The sequence below is a fragment of the Coturnix japonica genome, chromosome 14 (assembly GCF_001577835.2).
Source record: "Coturnix japonica isolate 7356 chromosome 14, Coturnix japonica 2.1, whole genome shotgun sequence".
Taxonomy (NCBI): Eukaryota; Metazoa; Chordata; class Aves; order Galliformes; family Phasianidae; genus Coturnix; species Coturnix japonica.
The window spans coordinates 8,758,665-8,781,447 of record NC_029529.1 but is presented as its reverse complement, the minus strand read 5'-3'; the positions used below and the strand labels follow the sequence as shown (position 1 = coordinate 8,781,447).

At 40.0% G+C, this 22,783-nt stretch overlaps 1 protein-coding gene across 2 annotated transcripts; it reads right to left on the bottom strand.

Annotated features, from left to right (window-relative positions):
- Positions 1-4,361: 4,361 nt before the first annotated feature.
- Positions 4,362-22,775, bottom strand: EMP2 (epithelial membrane protein 2). 2 transcript variants are annotated; one of them, XM_015877110.1, is made up of 5 exons: positions 22,589-22,775; positions 10,503-10,614; positions 8,275-8,368; positions 7,565-7,711; positions 4,362-6,989 (listed from the first exon to the last, which is right to left on the bottom strand). In XM_015877110.1, the coding sequence occupies exons 2-5, from the start codon at positions 10,578-10,580 to the stop codon at positions 6,805-6,807; spliced, it is 504 nt and encodes a 167-aa protein (XP_015732596.1). In that variant the 5' UTR covers positions 10,581-10,614; positions 22,589-22,775; the 3' UTR covers positions 4,362-6,804. The 2 variants fall into 2 exon arrangements, with proteins under 2 accessions (XP_015732596.1, XP_032303642.1); XM_032447751.1 differs by lacking the exon at positions 22,589-22,775 and adding an exon at positions 13,038-13,056.
- Positions 22,776-22,783: the final 8 nt, after the last annotated feature.

The window sequence follows — 22,783 nt, the reverse complement described above, 5'->3', positions numbered from 1 at the left end:
TATCAAAGATTCACACTGCTCTGAAATGGACTTGGCTGTTAGCACGATTTGTTACAGTTAAGGAAAACAGCTGGATAATTTCTTTTTACTAATACGTCAAATGCCTCCTTATTTTAGAACAAGATTATATTATTAAATCTTCATATTTTTCTTTTATCTGCCAACTTTTTATCTCTGGAATAGATTTTTACAGTTCGGATAGATTCACAGCCTTCAAGAATCCCCATTTCACCGCCATACAGATTCTAGCAGCCGTATAGATTCTTCCTACAGACACTACATGTAAAGGTTCGTTTGAGCTATTCTGTTTCTTTCAGGATGCCGAATGCTGTCTTCAGTACTAAGACTGAGTATTTCATGATACTTCAATCTGTGGGCAATTCTGCCACTTCGTTCTTGACTGTTATTTCCTGACCAAAATATTGTTTCAGAAATAGTGACCCCTCTTTCATTTTTACATTTCATTTACTTGCTGCAGAGTGGCTCTGCTTTCTAGCTGTTTTTCACTATACTTAGAGGAAGACTCCAGTTACTCCCTGCTCCCGGCCTTTCAAGGTAGATCTTGTATCCAGCCTATGCAGCAATTGCACCACCCAATGGAGTCCAGAGTGAAATCCCCATTTTTTCTTCACCACACATCACAACTTACCTCCAGCTATTAGCCTGACTAACCGTGGCTTCAGGAAAAAATTGTGCTGAACTCAATTTATGAATAAAATCAAATGTACAAAATACAGTGTGGTGGATTTGGCTTATGTGTTTGGTGCCCTGCTTCTCATTGGAGGTGGTAAGCAATTAATGTGATTTTGAAACTCAGCGTGTTTTCTGCCACATGAAAAGATACGGTATGGAATCTGTAAATGAGAGGAGAAGCCAACGAGATATTCTAATCCTGTTTAATGATATTTTTTCTACCTCTCCTCTAGAAGATGGAGAATCATGCTAAAATATTACAAACCAAAGAAACACAAAGTGGATAGGGCTATGATAGCCCCAGAGAAGAGTTCCAGCTATTCCTATCTCTTCTGCAGAGCTTCTCTGAGCAGATTCAGAACCTAATGGTCTTACCAGGCTCTAAAAACCATTTGGAGCAAAGCTTCTGGTTTCCTTTCCTTTGAGAGGAATCTAATTTATGCATGCAGGAACTGCATTAAGAACTGAACCAGCAGAAACTAAATGGAAGTAATCAGGGGACTCCATTCAAAACTGCACTGCTGCTCTGACCTTAATTGCTAATGCAGACAGGAGCCAAAGCCTGGGTAAAGGAGTACACTGAGGAGGCAAGAGTGCATATACCTCTCTCTATAGGATATAGCATGGGAAATGACCATACAGCAGAGTAAGGTGAGAAGCCCATTCAACTGTTACTAACAGGTCCTTATAAAGCATCTGTTTCATTCTTTAAAATATTTAAAGCAACCACTCGAATAATGTATTCCCTGTAATCAGTGACTGCACAAGCTTATCAAGCTTCAGGACCAACACAAATACAGTCCAGTATATAACATCCCTGGTACACTTTTGTTGATACACTGTTGCAGTGATCATTGCTAAGAAAGCCAGCCTCCCTGCTTCCCATAGAGAAAAGCTGTAAATCACATTAGGAACGATGATGTTGCATTGGTTTAAATTTCACTGAGAGGACGTTTTCTCACTTTATTCACACATTTCCAGCAATGTTAGCCATATAGAAGGATAGCTGCTGAGCAAGTTTTTCATAAACAGATTTGCTTCTAACAAGAGTCACACACTGAGAAAAATCAAGCAGGTCTGGATTACTTTGGTGCATAGGAACATATTTGCATGTGAGCCAGACAAGGCTTAAGACCACAGTATTAACTGCTTGGTATAGAATGCAATAAGAAGCAGCCCTTGAAAGTAAGAGCCTGTTTAAGTGGTTGATTCATTTTAAAGTGTCTAAATTCGAACACTCGAAGATGGAAAAAGGGGTTACAGGAATAGAGAGGAAATGTGGGGTAAGGACTGGATTTATTTTCAGCTAAAATCCAGACAGCCTGATAATTTTTTTCTAATATTACCTGAGAGATGTCAGTCCACTCCAAATATATGCAGTTCTCTACTCATTTGCTTATCCATTCCACCAGTAATGCATTCATCCAGGTCTGTCTAAGAATCTCTAGGCCTGTTATATCTAATAGAGGAGAAGCAGTGTCAGTCTGTGCTGTTATTTTTGTTTTGTGGTTATTTCTCACAGAGGAATAGCCAAGATGAAATCACGTAGGTTTCTCAGTACGTAAAAGTTTTGCTTAACAGTCACTAAGAAAAAATACATGACATTTTATGCTCAAAATACATTCCCTGGGAAATGAGAATTCAATTTGAGTCTGTTGTCTGAGCAATGATGCAGCAACTAGAGAAACTAGAAACCTAATAAATCATTTTGATTAATGAAAATCCTTTATGTAATAAACCTTTCAGAGAAAAATTAAAATAAACCCCCAGCTCCTCTGTATTTCTAACTGCAAGTTTGCCAGTAAACCCAATGAGAGAGAAGACTGCATCTTCACAAATGTCCTCCATCATTGGAATAAAGAGTGGTTGAACAGAGAGGGGAGGATCCCCAAACCCTGCGGTTTTATACCTAACTGAATGTTTCAGAACTTACGGAAAGTCGGACTTTTTAGAGGCGTTTTGAAATGGGTACGCAGCGCTGTTTCGCCACGAGGAGGCTCTGTCGGAACGCGAATAGTGCAGCACGGCCAGCAGGAAGGGAATGATGCTGTGGGTACCACGGGCAGGCAGACACGTAACAGCTCCATTCACCTTTTTCTCTTCCTTACTCATCCTGTTGCCTTCCTCTTCCTCCAAATCTTTCACGACTAAAAATGTTTTAAGACATCGGTTCCTAAAAGGATTGCAATTTTCAAATCCCACCAACTTGTAGGTTCCAAAACTGTAATTCCCCAACACAGATGCTTAAAGAATTTCTCTGCCCAAAGAATTTTACTAAAAAGTAAATGAAACTATCTAGAGTGATAATGCAAAAATATCAAGGAAAAGAGAATATAGCAGCTGTATATTGCTGATAATATGTTAAGAAATTGAATCCCTGAAGCCGTGCACCCATGCACTGTATTTCTGGCTTTTCCCTTGTATTTATGTGTGTGCATCTGGTTTGAATGAAGTTTTTTGACATTTATGACAGCAATATAACTGCCTTTCATAGTCATCAAATTTTGTGGCAGCACCTGCAGCTGCGTAGTGTATGCCTGTTTTAAATGTAAGTGGCTGAGTACATGCACGGGTTGGTGAGTTTTGTAGCTGAATTAAGGAAAAAGAACATAGAAGTCTACAAATTCAGTTAGTTTGGTATTGATCCAAAGTAAATCAACGTCCCTCTGACATAACACACTCCCTTCAATTGCACACAACATTTTCTACTTTGTTATTACGAGTTTGCAAGGAGTATTTTCTAGTCTAGGCAAAAGGCTAAAGATAGAAAACAGGGATCAGCAAAATGCTGAATGTTAATACATAAATAAGAGATAATCTGAGACAATTCTGGTAGCTTGCAAACTATACAGACAGTAGCAGTTCAGAAGTTTCTGTATTTATATGAAGGAAGGTTTGTATGAACTAGAAGTTGTGCATTTGGCTTGCTACCCTTGTTCAAATAACTGCTATTGACTTGGTGCATGGATTTCAAGGCACGATCCACATCTTCACCACTGGCAATGACCCCTCCTTCTCCAGAGCTTGTTGAAAAATTCATGTGCAAAATCCAAAGGGTGCTGCACTGTCACAGACCCTTACAGAAATTGAACCAGTTGTGCTCCCCTACACAGTTAACATTTGTGCCTGCTCCATGAAAACATCAGGAGCAGGTATGTACAATGTAGGAGGACAACAGGCAAAATAAGGGCTTGATTTGCTGTTCATCACACGTTATTAGTCTTAATTACTTCTCACTTTAGAGCAATCTGTACAAACCCACCTGTACTTCTGTCATCCCACTGCACACATGAAGCTTAGGCTGGAGAAGATACAGAAGCTGCTGACTGACTTGTTTCTAACATTTCTCAAGGCATTCAAAATAATCTCAAACACACAGCTGTTTCTGTCAATGAGAAAGAGAGACCTTACTAGTAACTCTTATCACAGCACACATGGGTCCTGCAGTACATGGTAGCTATTCTAACAGGACTGTGCACTTCCACATTAGTACACTGATGTTCTACTTACCCTGAAAGCTCTTCAACAAATGACAAAAATAACCAGTGTGTGGCTCCAGCACAGGCAGGAAGAATTCGATTTCACCTGTTCACACAAACACTCAACTATTTCTCATCCCACACTGCATAAATGTACCCCAGGCTTAAAGACAAGGTCAGACTGCTGAATGCATTGATCTTGCTAATACAATACAAGAATTTGTTTTATTTTCATGTACAGTTTCAGAATATATAGAGCATAGAAAATGGTATATTTTAAAGGCACATCAGGTAAAAAGAATATTCCAAAATATGTTTGTCCCATTAAAACTCTCTTTCAAAATTTTGGCATTTATTTTCTTGGTACTTCCAACACTGACATAGGTTCTCTGTGTGGCACCATGTGCATGCTGCTGTTTGTACATTGAAGTGTGTGTGCTTTTCACTTCTAACTAAAGTGGCAGAGCTTTTACCGTAGAAGTAAGCGGAGTTCATGTATATATACATCTTTATCTTAAATATTTGCTCGATAAATGACCTAAGTATTATTAAGGCAAGAAACTGAAGAAGCATCTCTTCAAGTCAGTGGCATTTCAGCTTAATTTACAGTGTTATAAGATTATCTTCTAGATATAAAATAGCTTTAATGAACATTTGGTTTAGAATTTTGCCCTTAATATTTCATGTTTGAATAAAACTAGCCAAACACCTGACTTACAGACTATCTATCTATCTGCTTTCAGCCTTAAACCTACATCTGTTTATTTAAAACAAATCCTCCTTGCCAGCAAAATTCAGGTTTTGAATCTGAAATGTATTCAGCAAACAGCAGAAACACTTTTTTAAAAAGTAGGGTGGTAATGCCTGAAATTCAGAGTGTTCCCACTAAGAGAAATAGGACTAACAGAACACCACATCATGCAAGACTGGGAAGGTGAGAATGCATTTCGCTCAGACTGATTTATCGAGGGGTTTTTTTAACTGCTGTTATTTTAATTTGCTGTTCTGCTTATTTGTCTAATTAATTTCTCAACACCCCTGTTGTGCTTTCTTTGCTCCCTAATAAAAGTATTACTCGTTAGAGCATTTTAGGATGTTCAGGGAATGGAGATGGAACAGCATGACCCATTACTTTACTCATGTCAGAGACAATTTCTACACAGTTCCATGAGAACTCAAGGATGAATTACCTGCAGCAAAGGGTCAGACTATCAGCTGCTGAGGAACAGGGTAAGTTATCAACATTAGTAGAGCTACATTATTTTGTAGTAGTAATTTTGGTCTACATTAAGTATAAAATCTCATTTAAAATTCATTTACTTTTATTGCCTATATATTGGGTCAGCTGTAGCAAATATCATGGAATGAATACATGGTTAATGCTTTTACAAAGTCAAATCTATGTTTTAATATCAAAGGTGTGACTAACATGAAGAAGCCACTTCATTCATTCCCCACACAGGTCTCCAAACCCTGAAATCACCACCAGCCAAAGCCAGTATTATATTGCTGAGCACTTAAATCTGGCATTACAGTAATTCTCTCACAGAATTACTGAAAAGTAAGAATCACCAAAAACTTTGAAAAACTATCCTGGAACTCCTATGCATAATAGTTACACTCTGGTTTCTCTAGCAGGAATTTTTATTCAAGTAAAATTCACATAGGAACTTAGAATGAATTTTGTAAAGGCCAATTTCCTAGTGAGCAGACACAGGAAAAAAAAAGCAGCCTTTATAAATCATATATTAGCCAACATGATACATCCAACCAAAGCCCAGTGGAATAAACATACTGAGTTTGGCTGTTTAAAAAAAAAAAAAAAAAAAAAGTTATATTTGGTACTGCACAATGCAAAAATGAAGGGCTGCAGGACTTGAGTGGAGGATCTCTTTCTGCTCAGACTGCTCCAGTCCCAAGTTGTGCACTGAACATCGAATATACTTGTAACTTTTCCTGCCAAAGGCTCTGTAGGCTTAAATTAAAAGTGAAGAAGGATAAAGAGAATCATTTGCTGGAGTACAAAAAGGAGTTGTTTACTTTTGCAAAGCAAGTGGTTTTAATAAAAGCTTGATGACACTTACTGCACATTATAAATAGCAGAACATTCGTCCTCTGCTATAACAGCCACATTGAGTGCAGCTTTAGGCTTTCATACTTGTTTGCTTTTGCACCATGATCCTGACCTCATTTTTCACTTCCCTTGTACTTATCCCATCCCAAAGGACTAGATCCAGGCCAGGAATATGCTTAGCATATTGCTTCCAAATTAATTTGCAAAGACTTTAATAGTGATCTGACAGAGGCCAGGCACTGTTTATGCCTAGAAAAGGGAAATACACCATTTCACCTGTGATGACGGTGAAATAAGTAAAAGAAAACTTGGGTCAGTCTTGCTCAGACCGAATGCCAGGCATTCCATTAAACCTGCTGTTGGTTGTTTTTGTTGTGGTTTGTTTTTTTGTTGGTTTTTTTTTGTTTTTTTTTTTTTAATTCTGTTTCATATCAAGAACACAGTACATTTTTAGAGAAACAATACCTTTACTACGAAACCATGTAAATGATTATATACAAAATAGTTATTGGAATTTGGTTTTGTACTGTCGTGACAGTAATAACTAGCTGCCAACATTTATTTACGTTTCCTTAATACTAGGTACATAACACCACTGATCAGAGTAAAGGCAAATGCAATCCAGGCTAAGACAAAGGAATAGCCATATTGGCCTTTAGAAACTTCAATGGCATATTCCATGCTCTTGTGCAGTTCCTCATGCCTATCTGTGTAAATTGAAGCTGCAATCATAACGCACAGACCTGGAGGAGAAAAATACAGCAAAGGTTAGTAATGTTAGATAATATCAACATGTATAATAACCATCCACTGACGCTCATCTGATGGCCGCTTCCAGCAGTGTCTTTTTGCAAACACTTATTTTCCATCTGCCAATGAAACTGGGGGCATTTCAGGACATGCTCTCAAGTTTTTTTTGGCAGGGACTAAGTTTTAAGTGCTGTTGCATATTCATGTAATTTGCAATGAACACACGATGACTCTTAACATCTGGATAGTTTTAAAGACTAACAAAACTTAAGGAAGTACCTGCCTGCAACATTTGCAGAGTTACTTAATTTTATCAAGATGCTCAGCATCTTAGATTCTTTCCCTACCAAATTTTTACTTCTGAGCTGTGATTTTTCCCATGTTTCCACTGCCTAAACAGTACAGAATTGAGCAGTTCCATGTTTAATCATATATGCAGGACAAGCTATGACCTCCACAGCCCTACACATTTCTCATACAGCTCATTCTTTCTGAAACCTTTTTCTCCTTCCCTTTCATACTTTCATGTAAACATCATTAAAGTCACAAGTGTTGAAAAGTCACTCACATGACAGGAGCTGGATAATAGAGGTTAACACAAATCTTTCTCCTTGCTTTAGACGGAAAAGTTGAAGAATGAAAACCAGAAACGCCACACAGCAGAAAATAGTAGATAGGATCATGGAGGCCTGAACAGCCTGAATTGATTGATATTCTGCAAAAACAAAAGCAGCTTTGATTAAAAAATAGCTAAAGTAACTCTTGAGAATTTTATATATATATATATATATATATATATAGGTAAAGTGGGATAAGTTAGGTTGTACTGTACATTAATTTATCCATGTTACAACTTCAGATTGTTTTCTCATTTTCTTTCCCTTTTACCCTCATGCCAGTAAAACATTGTATTTAGGTTCTTCTTTTAAAGTTCAGTTCTGAGAGGCGAGTTCCATCACTGCAGAGCCACTTCTTCACCACTTCTACCTGATCCAGTACTTTAAATGTTCTTTGGCACTTATTCTTAATTGCTTGTGTTTAGTCCCTCATATTGGGCTTTCAGCGTACCTAACAGTCCTTTCTGTTCTCCCATGAGAAAACCTGTAAGAACAGTTTGCTTTTCCAAAATGGAAATCCAGTATTGAAAAGTTTAGAAGACATGAGTAGTTAGAACATACAGGTTTTTGAACAAGTATATTCTTGCCCCTGAAAAGTTTATGTTGGTTTCCCCTATCTCCTGCTAAAGGAACTGAGACATATGCATGCAGAGATACTCACCTCTGAATTCAACAGTTATAGGTGTGCAGGTGCTAGTATTTGTGGCACATGTACTCCAGACATCTGTAGAAAAATTGTCTCCTACCCACCAGGCCTGAAAAATAAAAGTAAAGTTACATCCACTGAAACAAAACATCTGTTCATTTTATTAACCTTTGAAACTAAATTTCAGATGTAATGAGCTTAAAAGCATTTGTACAGTCTAGGCCTCAAGAAAGAGAGGGAAAGAAACATGTTACTATTCCATATTTGGAGATGGGATGGGAAGCCAACAGCATTAAGAATTGGAAAATACTTCTGCCTTCTCAGTAAAGAACTAAAAGCTTCAGTGCTCCTGCTTGAAATCAAGGCTTGGGAGGTAATAAGCAGAAGAAAGAGACCAAAGACCTTTCTACATTTTTTCTGATAAATTTGTACTGAGTCATGTACTGACCACAAATCTGAAGGCTGCATGTTGTCTGTTCGATTCTGGAATAAAGGATATTTCTTTATTCATCATTTTCATCTTAAACCCATGTGAAGTAAGAAAGGGACAAGATGGCCACCCTGAAGCACAAGCAATTTTCTACTTCTCAGACAGAAGTCTTGGACATTCAAAGATTGCTAACTCCAGAAGATACCCAGACAAGCTATAATTTGTTCATCCAGACCTCCTTTGGAATGTAAATTCCCTTAAGGCACGGCACTTTTTTTAACTCATGGGAAACAGCAGAGTAATAAACCAAGAAACAGAAACCCTGTTTACAAATTTTCTGGTTCCCGACACTGAATGAATTAATCTCAGCTAACGTAGCTGTGCTGTCAATGTGCAAATGTGGTTTGTGCAGTGTGGCATCTGACGGGAAGTAACAGCAATAAATTAAGATCTCACTGTGGTATTTCTATTTCAGTGTTTTAACTTTTAATGCAAAATACTACTACGGTGACTGAACAGATTTTTTACAGTAGCCTGGGAAATGCTGCAACCACTCCACACAAGTGGCATTTCCTCAGGAAATCCTCTCCAGCTCCAATAGCTACCCAGGCCTCAGTTTTGAGTAGCTTCTGGAAAAATATGACTTTTAAATATGACTCCTGGAATCATAAACTGCTTAAAGAGACATTCCAGAAACCTCACTGAATACTGGGCAGCTTTAAAGGCAGCAATAAGGACATCATTGTGTTATGATGGTATCTCTGTATGTCAGAGTAACAATGGATTACTGCGTTAAGAAAAAGCATTACTTTCCCAATACGCACTAAGCCATTCATTTTCTTGCTGTCAGCGTGGAATAAATTATTTTTCAGCTTTGAAGGGTTTTTAATACTTTGAGAGAGATTTTCTTGCCAACATAAAACCTATGAAAGTGCTAAAACCAAGTAGAAGCTGGTTGCGTAGTTTGTTACTGCTTAAAAGTAGTTAATGACACAAAGCAGAGCTCATGGTTTTGGGATTCTGTAATCCTTTGTATGTAACTGACCTGAGCTAAGAATAATTTGCCTGTCCACCATCCTAGCTTTCTAAATATTCAAAGGAGCAGGACAATAAAACTTGGTTTTAGTGCTTTTAATTTACTACTTACTCCAGTGTATCAACTAGTTGGCTGAAAAGCAACATCAGTTCATTCAGTTTTGCAATGAAGAGTTGTGGATATCACATCATTTCACTTAGAGCACAGTGTTTGGAAAGACTGTGGGATTCAAACCAGCTTCACTGAGTGAGGTAAAGTATTTCCAGTACTTTTTTTTTTTAAATCCTAAAAGCCTGTGCACTCATTTGAACCTCTCAGAGAAAGAAACCAGTGCAGTTAAGAGTATCAATCATTGTGCCAGCTGTTTTGGAAATAATCATTCATATTAAGAGCTAGATGTAAACACTGAAAAGTAATCTTTTTCTTGTCACAAAATTAAAAGAAATCAGAAAAGAAAGCCACATGATTCTAAAACTTTGAGCTGAAATTGCTTCAAGTAAATCGAAACTAATCCATAGCAGAAATTATCCTCCTCTGAGAAGAAAAGAGGCCAAATCTATTTTCAGTTGCACAGTTTTAAGTGTTATTTGGAAACAAACTTTAGGATAATACGATTTTTTTTCTTATACAAACATTTGTTCTGATAATAAGTTGGTGGAAGACTTCTAAGGCTCAAAATACATCTGGAAAATTATCTGAAACACAGCGAATAATATAAGATGATATAAAGCAAAGAAATAACTGGGCTCTTGAGGAACAAGAAGAAATGACACTTACATTGTCAATAGTTGAGATGAACAACAGCGCTGCTGAAGTTATGTGAAATATAATAATGAAAGCCAGAAGAATCAACATCCTTGATCTGAGGAGTATTTAGTTTGAGATAAATCTGTTATAAAGAAAAAAAGATTGTAAATGATTGTTCATTAAAAGATTGTTCATTAAAAACCCATCATTATACTACTTCAGTGTGGCTGTGAATGCTCATGGTCATTGCAAGCGTATTTCAAAGCACAGTACTATTAAAGAGTTTGAAAGGTTGTATGTAGTTTGGCTGCAAGGCATGTATTCTTTCTCCGGAGGTAAAAAACTTCACTAATCATGCTTTATACCAGTACGACAGCTTTCTGTTTGTTACATGTGATATGTAGCTAGCACCACCAGTGTTTAAGTGAATCTCAACTTGAAGTGAAGCCAAGAGGTGTGTTTGTGTAATATGCAAGTGGGATGGATGCAGTGAGTAAACACAAAATTTCTTTCTGCAAGCTTCTCCAGCAGAGATATAAAGCACTCTTTCATGTTGACTTTTAAAGAATTACTTTTCAAATGACAGCCTCATTTCCATGCTATGCCAGAACTTCCATTGGCTTTTTGGTAAGGTCTTGTTTCAACCATGCTTTTAAAGCATCACTCATAAGTTCCTTTTCAGTGTTTCTCCCCTTCCTTAACTTTGGAAATTTCCTCCTATGTCAGATGACCACATATTTGTTACACAGCAAATACATGGAAGAAAAGGCAAATATTTGAAGACTCCATTTTTGCTTATCTAACCCTCTCTCCCTTGCTGTTGTTTCTGGATTCACAAGCTACATGTATGACGAGCAATGTGGATGGAGTGTGTAATCAAATAAAAGGACAACTTTGACAGCATTTTCAAAGAGAATAGCAGCTCCACTGGCACTCCCATCAATCCAAAATACAACTGTACTCTGCAAAAACACGCTGAATACAGACTAGAAGTTCCAGATCAATCCTTTACTGTCCACACTGCAGCACATTTCACTGCAGCACCACACTACAATGAGCAAAAAGCCAAAAAACATACAGGTGCTTATGAGATAAGGAAAACTGATCTGATATGTTTATTACTGTATCAAACTTGAATGACTCTGTTGGAAAACTATGTCAAATCCTAAAGCAGGGAAAGCAGCTAGTCCAATTTTTATTCCAATTTTCTCCATTAAACTTGACTTGTCAGTCATAACAAATAACAGAAGCGGTAACTTCCCCCACAGAGCCAACTCTGCTATCTGAGTCAGGATCTTCTGAATCTAGCAGCCACATTGTGCTTCTAGAAATGTCATTCATGGCTGCCTACCGAGACTTTCTTGAATGAAAGGCAGGAAGATGGAAAAGAAGCTATTTTGCGGGTTTGTGTAATGCCACATCAAAATATCTTCACTGTAAAATGTACCAGTCTTCACACAGCACTCCCTTGTCTTGTGGTTAGGATTTTTTCGGTTTCATTTGTTCACAGATGCTATCTAAGCAGACAATAGTCATCTGCCATATAAGGATCGAGAATCAAACTGTGCTCTATTATTTTAAGGCTAACAATGCATCTTATTACATGATGCGTCATAAAATAAGAGAGAGAGGAAAAAATGTAACCTAATTAAAACCAACTTGCAAAATCAAGACTTGCCAGCCCAGAACTTGCCAGTTTTAATCAACTGAATGGTTTTATTTTACTGCTTTCAGCCATAATGAGCAGAGTTTCAAACAGGATAGATAAAAACAGGCAGGAGATGAGGAGACGTATGTTTCTCCCAAATAAAGCCAAGATTAAATGAAAGAGCTTTATATTTTGTTTTCACACACACACACACACACACACAAAGGCAGTAAGAATAGCCTGATGCTTCTCAAGAACCTTCAGTTCTTCAACTTCTCAGTAGACAGGGCTACAAACACCTCAAACAGATACAGACATTGAACACTTTGGGGGAGCTAGGCCAATTCCAAGTAATTCACATCAGGGAAGACAACAACTTGCTCCCCATTCCCAGAAGAGCACAGACAGATCTGCAGGCTACAGTCACTGCTGGCAACCTCTCCTATGGACAGCATAAAGTTCATCCCAGCTTGAGTAAGGAATAACAAGGGAAGGGTCTTCCAGCCTTCATACATCTTGGCACAGGAAGCACAGAGCAGCTCCTTCCCCTGAAGCTGCAGCCAGCAACGAGGAAGATACTCTTCCAGTATCTGCATCCCACTCAAGGCAGAAAAGACGTCATCTCTCAGCACACCTATAAGGAACCACTCCTCATTCAGTCCTGACAAATCTGGGATTTAAAAGTTTGTTTTGATTACTCAATGTTCTTCTACTCACTAAAAAAAGTTTTTCCTTCACTGGCTCTCTGAGGTCTGTCTGCACACCCCTCTCAGAAGCAGGCAACAACTGTCCTCTCTCATGAGCTGGCAAATGACAAAGTCATGTTTTTTTCATGGGGAATTTCTGAGAACACTGTTTGCATTAGCATTCAGAATTCTTAATATTTTAACTATTAACTAATAACTATATTAACTAACCAAATGCTTTAGTAGCATCCTATTTCTGCATGCTAGCTGTAAGTCTCCCTGATTTTTATTCACTGTTCCTCAAGGGTTCTTTCTCTTCAGGCTCCCAATTGGTTCCAGTTGTTCCAGCAGCCGGAGCTTGCCAAACCAGCAGCATTCCACCTGGTAATGTGATCAGCATCTGCCTCATCTGCAAAATGGAGAGCACCTGCAGGAACAGATCAGCCTGCACCACTGCTTAACCTGGTTGACCTAATTCTGCTCAGCAGAAGCACCAACAATTCAGGTTAGATGAAAACCCTATCTTTCACATTTAATTTATGTAGCCAGGAAGTGTTTCTTAAAAGTAGTTGCTAATAATAATAGAAAATACCTTTAAAAAAAAAAACACATATATTTAGTGCACTAACACTTGGTAGTATTGTACATGAACAAGAATCTACAACAACATTAAGAAGATGCACAGAAAATATCAGTTACCTCAAAGAAAATGTTGGTATCAGTGTGTGATGTAACAGAGGATTCTGTAATTATTGGGTTTTTTTTAATTTCCTATTTTTTGCAGAATTGGAAACAATATCCTACTTAGCCACCGTTTGTACATGCTGCCATGGAAAGCTTCATTGCTCTTTCAGGATTCTTACTCTAAAATTGCTCAATTTTTCTTTTTTTGAGGGGGAAACATTCAATCCATGTTTCCCAACATTTCTGTATCGTAATAAGCAAACACATTACAACACTGACTCACTTCTCACTGTCTAACTCCCCCCAGTCACTCCAACTTTAAGATAAAGTATTATGTTTATTACCCAGCAGTACAGAGCTATGCCTACATGAATTTATTTTGCTGTTTAGTACAGAAATCAAGAACAAAAATTCTGCCTCGATAGCTCTCAACAGAAGGTTTTGTCACTACCTTCCAGCCCAGATGTGATCTCTGCAACCCGTGTTTTTCTTTCTTCCCATGTGGTTACACTCTACTGCCAAGCTACGGCTCGTGTTTGTGCATACGTAACTTCTGCAACCAGAGCACCACGTACACAGCACAATTTATCCTGCACTCATCTGCACTGAGAAAACCAGAGCTTATCCCTAGCTCTCATTTCCTAAGATCATTTCTTTATATCATACTCAGTTGTGTCCACACATGTAGAAGATCTCAGCCCAGACAGTCCTGGTTCATGTTCCCAGAAGCAGGGTGAGAACAGCACAGAGCAACTCCAACTTCTGCACACAGCATGGCTGAGGTGTGAGGGCTGCCAGTCACCCACAGCTGGTGGGCAGAAAAGGCACACCCAAAGCAGGGGCAGATCTGGCCAAACAAGTCAGCAGACCTGCAGCCTTCTGCCCTGAGATCTTTCACTGCAACTAGCACAGCAGGTCTTGGGGCCATCAATAAGAATTTAATTCAGCTGAACTTTCTTGAGGTCACCGCTGTAAAACTGAATCAAGGCAAGCCTTAATTGCCAATTCTTCTGTCCCTTGGTGCTATAATTAAGGCTGTATATGTGAAGTTAGAAGAAAAATCTTGTACACTGGTCACATGAAAAGCCTGTCATCTTGTGATGCATCATAAGATGTTTGGATCTACATGATAAGTGCTTCATTCTGCTCAGAGTTCCTGTGCCACGTCTCATGGTGTCTCATGACAGAGACAGAGAACTCAGGAATCAGTGCATTACCTCTAACCCTGCCTAGCATTCTCTGGTTTATATGGAGGAGAGAAATACTGTAAGCTTTTTTCTTTCTTCTTCTTTTATCACATACAAATTATTCTGTTTTTCTTATGTGATTCTGAGAACTGGAACCAGAAGGGAACTAAGTTTAGACAGCAAAAGTAGCAGAAGCTTTGTGGGTTTCAACGATGCCTAAATATCAAACAACATAAACGACAAGAAATTCAGGAAATTTAACACAAAGGAAATAATTACACCAGGTGAACCAACCCACTCCGGTTTCATTATTACTTTTGCCTGAGTTAATCAGGAACACCAACATTACAGGACAATTTACTAAGTGATATTCCTTAAAATAAGGCAAATAATATTCAAGCTCATATTTTTCCCCTTCAGGTTCTCCATGCTGACTAGCACATAAACCTGGGCACCACAGCACTGTCTTTAAGCTTGACTCTCTGCTAACTTGCATTATTTCCAGTTACTTCTTTGTTATGCAGGAGGCTCCACTTTCCTCCCCGCCACCACTCGCTAACCTGTTGGTGAACCAGTTACATAAATTTTAGTGGCGCCTATTGCTTGTTCTCACCAGCTGCTCTTTCATTTTAGGGATTCTGGATTAAAACCTCAACATGCCCAGAATATCATTTGCTTCAGGCTAATTCTTCTAACACCAGTTACACTTCTATTTTCAACCTTCAGTGGCTTGTGAAATACTAGTGCCCATGACTGTATTTATGTTACTCTAACCCTACTCACAGTCTGCAGTATCCGTACATTGCTCCACTGTTTGAGTAATTCCTGTTGGATCACTTTCTTGTTGGTATTGTTGCCAAGGAGTTAAGCAGGGCAGCTGGCATGTGCTGGAACTGCTTTCCTACATGCTGCCATGTCTCTGTGCAACAAGTCTGAAATGGATAAGTCTGAACTCTGCTTCTGTGGGTGATACCCCATACAGCTACAACATAAGAATACGTTCTTAGGTAGTAGGTAGTACAATGGGTAACCTGACTTGAAGGACATTTTGGTCTTTAAGAGTCTTGAAGGATCTCCAAGGACTATAGATGACCTATTCTCCATGCTCAGGGGTAGATTTTATGTAGAAACTTCTCACTTACGCTTCCAGCTACCTTTCAAAGTCCTTCATCACAAAACAGGGAAATCAGAAGGAAATGAAACAATGTTGCCCACATACAATGAATTAATACATACAAAAAAAATAAAAATAGTAAAAATGAATGGCTAGAGTTTGTTTTCTGTGGGCTACGCTACTTATGTCTTTTCAATTCAGTGCAAGAAAATGAAAATAGAATCACTCTCCAGACCTAGATTTTGTGTTGCACTTGCAGCAGGCTGTCTCAGAACCCAGGAACTTCAGCTCAACTAAAACACTCAGTTTGTTATATTTTGACAATGAAGTACAGAAGCTTGGAGGCCAACTGGCAAGATATGGCACTGACTTATTTTTTGTCCAACTTCCTTCAGGAGATTTTGCCTTGAAACCAAAGCCCCAAGATCTGCTTTTTCTGTGCACCTGTGTCTTTCTAAAGCCTTTTCTTTACAGCAGTTAAGTGTTGCATGGGACTGTCCGAAGAATAGTAAGCTTAGAATGAAACCCCACATCCTTTGCCTAACATTCACCTATATGTGAGGGGATCCTAAAGCAGCATTTCAGCCCTATTTCATGCTAAACATTAACTCCTCCTCAGAAACCCTACTTGGCTACCAAAGGTAGAACAAACTGTGCTTACCAGTTAGGTCATCTCTCCTCATTACATCTGTGCTATTAAGCCAGAACTTCAAAGCCTGAGAAATTATAATTCTGCTATCCCATACATTTCCAATCAAAACCAAGGAAAAAAAAAACTGCAGCGAAATAGGGTAACTAAACTGCTAGCTTTGAGTACAAAGAAATTGATGCTTCTAATTTCTTAGGAATGTTTTTAATAAAGTTTGGACCAAGGGATGGCAGCGTTGCAGCCACTTCTGTAACCATGTCAGTCATTTATTTGCAAACAAGTTCAGACTGGGTTTAGACTTGCCCTACGACTCCTTTCACTATGACCTTAAGTATTGCTGCTTGAACTACAGAACAAAGTCACTGTGCCATGAAAGCCATTGTGGGCAGACAGCAGAGCAATCAGGCAGGGCCTATGGGAAAACATAAGCACAATGCCTTGCCACAGGGTGGGGAAGTGGCACTCACAGGGAAAATGAGCCTTCTGACATACCTGAAAATCCTAGAACAGTCTTGAGCTTAAAAGATTCAAGATAAAGTTATTCAAATACTCCAGAAGAAGAAAAAAAAAAAATGGAATGAGAAGCCCAACAGCCACCATGTGCTGAGAAGGTCATTTAGCAGGTAAAAAGCTGCAGTCACAGAAACCTGCTCCCTATGCTCGGTGGACAAAACCTTGACTGAAGGTACATTTGAACAGTACACCTCAAGCATTCATCATTTCAAAACCTCTTTTTCGATGCTTTTGTGTTCAACAGGAAGATGTGTCCTCAAGGAGCGCAAAGCAGCACTTTCTTCACAAGGAAATCTTTAATATATTCTTCATTTTCCACTAAAAACACCATGTAACTGTACTTTTCCACTAGGTAATCATAATCCGAGGTTTGGGCAGTTCAGTACGATCCACACTGTTGCATGGAGGTGGCTGTAACACCATCTCTTAATTCCCATCAAGGTTGTTGCTTGTGTCCTCCACCATCTGCTCATCCACCTTCAGTTTATGCTGAAATAGTCACATGCTTTTGGAGAAATGCTAACAAAAACTTGTCTTTAATGAAAGATGCCCCGTGGCAGCAGAGAGATCTGTTGTACCTCAAGAGGTACCCACTGTTTGGGAAAATCCAGCACTAATGTGAAAGAAGGAACTGCTCGTGTACTGTTGGTTTTGGTTTCTTACAAAATATGCATATATTCTCCTAACTTTCACATTTTAATTACACTACAAAATACCCTGAATTACATATAGGTTGAGCTTCTTAATATGCTTACAAAACAGGGGAAAAAAACCCACAGTTTCTTACACGTTAGGACACACAGAAGGGAAAAGAATAATGTAACCTAAAGATGAGAACACATAGCTATAAATCAGGTGTGAGCACATTCAGGATGGACATCATAACTCTCAGAGCTCTCAGGCTCTGTAGAGCAATCCGCTCCAAAGAGCAGTGAGGTCTGGCCTTGTGAAGGTGCCCTCAGGGCCCCTGCTCCTTCCCACATTCAGCAGAACTGGTCTGGAGCAGCCAAGCTCAGCACAGGTGACAAGCACATCCCTGCTTCCAGCACCAGTGAGTGGGCGACCTCACGGAGCTGGGCAACGACACGAGAGCAGCAGTAAAGCTTTGCCAGCTGCAAGATGTGCCTGGGAACCCACTCCTGCAGCAAACAACTGAGCCAAGGTGTGGCCTGGCCTCACCCGCACTCCATCACCACATGGCCACATTCTGGCACTGAAGCTGTCCCCACTCAATACCTGTCGGGGCAAGGAGGTATAGACCAAGTGTAACACGAGACCTCCTCATCAGGTTGACAGTTTAAATGCGTCATCGGTTTGATCCAATAACAAGCAAATAGAACAAAAAAACCAAAACGCACCTGCAGCATTAATTCTAGACAATAACAGAGCTCTGCAAGCAAATCTCAGAACCGGGGTTTGACTGACTACAGGCTCCTGCTTATCCAAAGATTAATCCAGATACAACAGAACAGTTTGAGTGATTAATGCTGTTCCATCTAATTAACCAACAAACAAAGGTAGAAAAAAGTCTGTCTTTCCAGATTGAAAGCAATTCATTTAATTCCGTAGAAACGAAAGCTGATATTGTTTTAACTTTGGCAGATGCTTTATGGAAATTGCTGGCAATTAAATGTGTTACATTCACTGTTGTAAAATTTTCAAAGTGCTTGTTTTGATTTGGCAATGACTTGCTCTGCATTGAGAAATTTGACTTTTAGTTATTTCAGAGTTTACACATCACCTATGAAAGAGTATGAAAATACATCCCTATTGACCGTAGAGCACTTGGCTATAAAATGAAAAGATCAAACTCTTCCTCTATTACTACTATTTCTGTTTCACAGCAACGTGGTAGCATATAACTGGTCTTAATACTCAACCAACTAATCGACTTTCTGAAGGCTGTTTTTACGTTCTAATTTGCAACCGGTGCAACTGAAAGTAAAGCTTAAGGATTGCCACATGAACTTTACCAGCTCAGGTAGGAGCATTTCTAGCACCTCTTCACTGCCACACAGTGCCTGCTGCACCGCAGGCTGACCTCCCAGCTAAAGGTTCCATGAAGCACAGGATAAAATGGGCAGGCTCACTACATTAGTCTCTTCCTGCAGTCTCCAGACTACGGTTTGTTTCTGTGTTTGAATTACATTGCTGATTTGGTGCTCCCGTGCATTGAGAACTGTCAGCCTTAGAGACCAAGTGAGTCAGTAAACTGACTGAAGAGCTCAGCAGTTGCACACACATCTCAACAGTGATATCTGGGTACCTTGGAAGGTCCCTTTCTGCCTGAAAGAGGGGGTGTAAATTTCACGTGCCACTTAGCACCTGGTTAGACACTCACACTTTCTGTCTGTGCAATTCCAGACACCGTGTCATATTTAAGAACTGGAGAAGTCACCCATAAATGTATGTCCCATAGCCATCTCTAAGGTGTGCCTGAGTCAGCCCACTTTCTGCCCAACCTACAGCCTCCTTTGAATATCTCTCCACAGCCAGAGGGTTGTATTTTAAGGTCACACCCAAATTATGAGGCTTCACTTGGCATGAACATACCGTCATTAAACCTGCCCATGAAACTTCATAGACAAAATAAAAAGGCGTAATTACATTTTCCCCATTTGGTGAAGAAACATGAATTCCTTTGATGGATGAATTCAGGCCATCAGGTTTTCTCTTGAATCCCACCCAGCAAGATCTATTTTCTGAAAATGAAGATGCTTATCTTCCTGATGAAGTCATGAACACAACCTGATGTACAGAGATACATTCAACAGAATTATCTCCTCTCTAAAATAGTAATGCTTTCAACAAAGAAAGCAAACACAGAGCCCACACCACAACAATCACTGGTTCGCTTTGAGCATCCAAGAAACCAAACGAAACCTAACAAATGCTGAACAGCTCCATGCATGGAATTCCTTACTGCTGTGGCCCCTTTGAGACCAATGCGATTTCAGTAAATGTGTTCCTTTCTCCACTCACATTTGTCTGCTTTCAAGCAGTGAGTGTATTTTTTATGTAAAGCATTTAGTACACATCAGGTGAATTTCTTATCAGTTCTTGAATAACACGGTGCTTTATTCCACCAGGTCTTCTTCCAACAGGAAGATGGCAGCAGGACCCGGAAAGTGCATCTTCTGCTGGCTAGCAATACAAGTGGTCTTGTCCCCAGAGACTTACTTATCTCTTTAACTAAAAGCATTCTTGTAGTGATTTCTGTGGTGGTGTCATGTCTTATAGGATATTCAAGACAGAAATAGAACTTGAAATCTAATTGGAAAATCAGAATATATACAAACCACCGAGGTGGAAAAGGAAGTGCTGCCAAATACCTCATTCTTAAATGGGCTGGCAAACAGCATTAAGACAAGAGATAAACTACAACTGATGTGATTAGCAAAATCGGAGGAAGGCCTTGCTCTTCTAAATATCCATATGGGACTACTCAGTACAGTGTTCTTCTGATCATTCTAAGAACTACAATCCCAAGATGGGAAACAACCCTGAGATGAACACCACCATAAAAGATAAGTCATGAAAATGGAAGAGAAAGACACAAAGCAGCTGTGAAGCAAGAGATGCTAATAAGTCATGAGGCAACAAATGCATTAAGTAGCAGTTGGTATAAGATGAAGCTGGTGATGTTGATTTCATTTAAGCCGTGTTTGCCAGAAAGAGTAACTTCAGCATCTGAGAACTGCAACAGAACTCATCTGAAAGCAGGACGTTTCAGCAGCCTCCAACCTTGACTGGCTCTGTGTGTGGAGCAATTTCCATTATTAGCAAGAGCTTTAAATCTGGGTAAGCAAATAGAATGCAGTGTCTTTCCTCCCTGGCAGATCCACAGCATAATCAACACTGTTTGGGTCCTTACGACAGAAGTCCTTCCAGAGACCACAAACAAAGAATACACCACCAGCAGTGTCTTGTCTACTGGTATTATGTTTTTATTTTAAATTATACCAACAGACTGTTTTCCTTCCCAAATGAGTATGCTAACAAGAAACTGGTCATCTTGCTAGAGATCTCATGATATAATTGTATTTCACTTTGAGTTGATGGTTATTACTCCCCAGCTGGCAGAATAATTCCTAGTTTCATCAGAATTAACCTGGCAGGGTATGCAGCTGACTCGGTAAATCCATGTCAGCCATGCAGTTGACATGATACAAACTGTGCACAACTGTATTCTACACGAAGGATCAATCTTCCTCCACGTACCCATTCTCCGGGTCAATTTTACAAGTTCACAACTGAAAGCAGAGCACAGCACCTCATCTTACTGCCCTCATGAAAGCCCATGGGCTGCTGCTGTCTGAACACCTGCAGCCACCTTGCCATCCCACTGCCAGCAGGGCTTTTCTGGGGAGCAAAGCCTTCAAAAATCAAAGCAAGAGAACAGATAGAAGAATCATTACAGAGCATTTCATTTGATGGGGAAAAAAATATCTGCTCTGCAGGAAAGCTGGCTTATTTTACATAGCTAACATACCAGTCCTGTATGTATGGAGTCTGAAAGTAAAGGAAAAGAAAGTGCTTTTTTCCTTTTTGATGGAGACCAGCCAACCCCAGCTGTTTATTTTCAAAGTACCTACAGAACTCCATGAAAACGTGCTTAAACGAACAGCGATTCTCAAGAGTTCCCCCACACACCTGTAACAAAGTCAGATACTTCTAAGACGCTCAACTGCAACAATTACTCATCATTTACAAAGTATTCCCGGGGAAAAAAAGATTAAAAACTAATCCAGCACCACTTGAATCAAATCTTTCTGCCAAGAGTTTAACGAGGAGGCCGAGCTGAGGGTTTCTCGGTGGCTTCAGGCTGAGAGCAGCGAAGGAAAGCGAGCTGATGCAAGGAGGCATTGGGAGCTCCTCCTGGAGATGTCCAAACAAGGAGCTGACCTCCACAGCTCCGTACTGAGCGACCCGCCTTGCTCAAAGCCGGGGCGGGCATCGAGCTCCTGGTGCCACGGGGCTCTGCAGCCATCAACAGCCCCTCTGAGAACGTAGGAGCGGCTTTTTGACACCGTGGTGGTTTGATTCAAGTGGAAAAACGCCTAACGCTGGCAAATATATGTATAAATATAATAAATAAATAATAAAAAACCCTAACTTCACAAACCGAAGTCTGTGCTGCGTTGTATGTAAAAGTTCTTCCACTAGGGGGGGTTCGGCTGCCCAAAAAGAATTGTTACCGTAGTACACGCAAACATTACTCAAATCACATCAACAAGGAAAAAAAAAAAAAAGAGAGAGAGAAAAAAAAAAAAGAAAAAAAAGAAAAGAAAAAAGAAGATGAAGAAGTGGGGGAGATGGGGTAGAAGAAAGAAAGAAGAAGATGTGAGGAGAGATTAACTCAGAGCGAGCTCGGGGCAGCTCGAAACATCCCGCCCGCCGCTCCCCCAGTGCCGAGCGGGGCGGCGGCTGCTCACAGCCACAGCCAGCACTGCAAGCCGGGCCCGGATAGTAGTAAACAAAGCCCCCCTGCTCCCCCCTATCCCCCCCAGACTTTTTGATTTCCATGTGAATATTCTGGTTTGGAGGGTTTTCTTTCGGTTTCTCCGTCCCTTCGCTGGCACAGCAGCTCCCCCGTGTCCCCCCCCCCCCCCTCCCCACCGGCCGCGGTACTCACGGGGCGCGGGGGCCGGCGGAGCTCTCCGCGACCGTCTGGCGGCGGGGCTGTTCCCGCCCTCCCTCCTGCAGAAGTGATGTCAGACGAGGGATGGGAGTGGAAAGAAAATAATTGTCAAAAATGCCCCTCATCCGCCTGCAGAGGCAGAGGTGCGTGTATGTGTGTGTGTGTAGAGGGAGGGACGGGGCGAGCAAG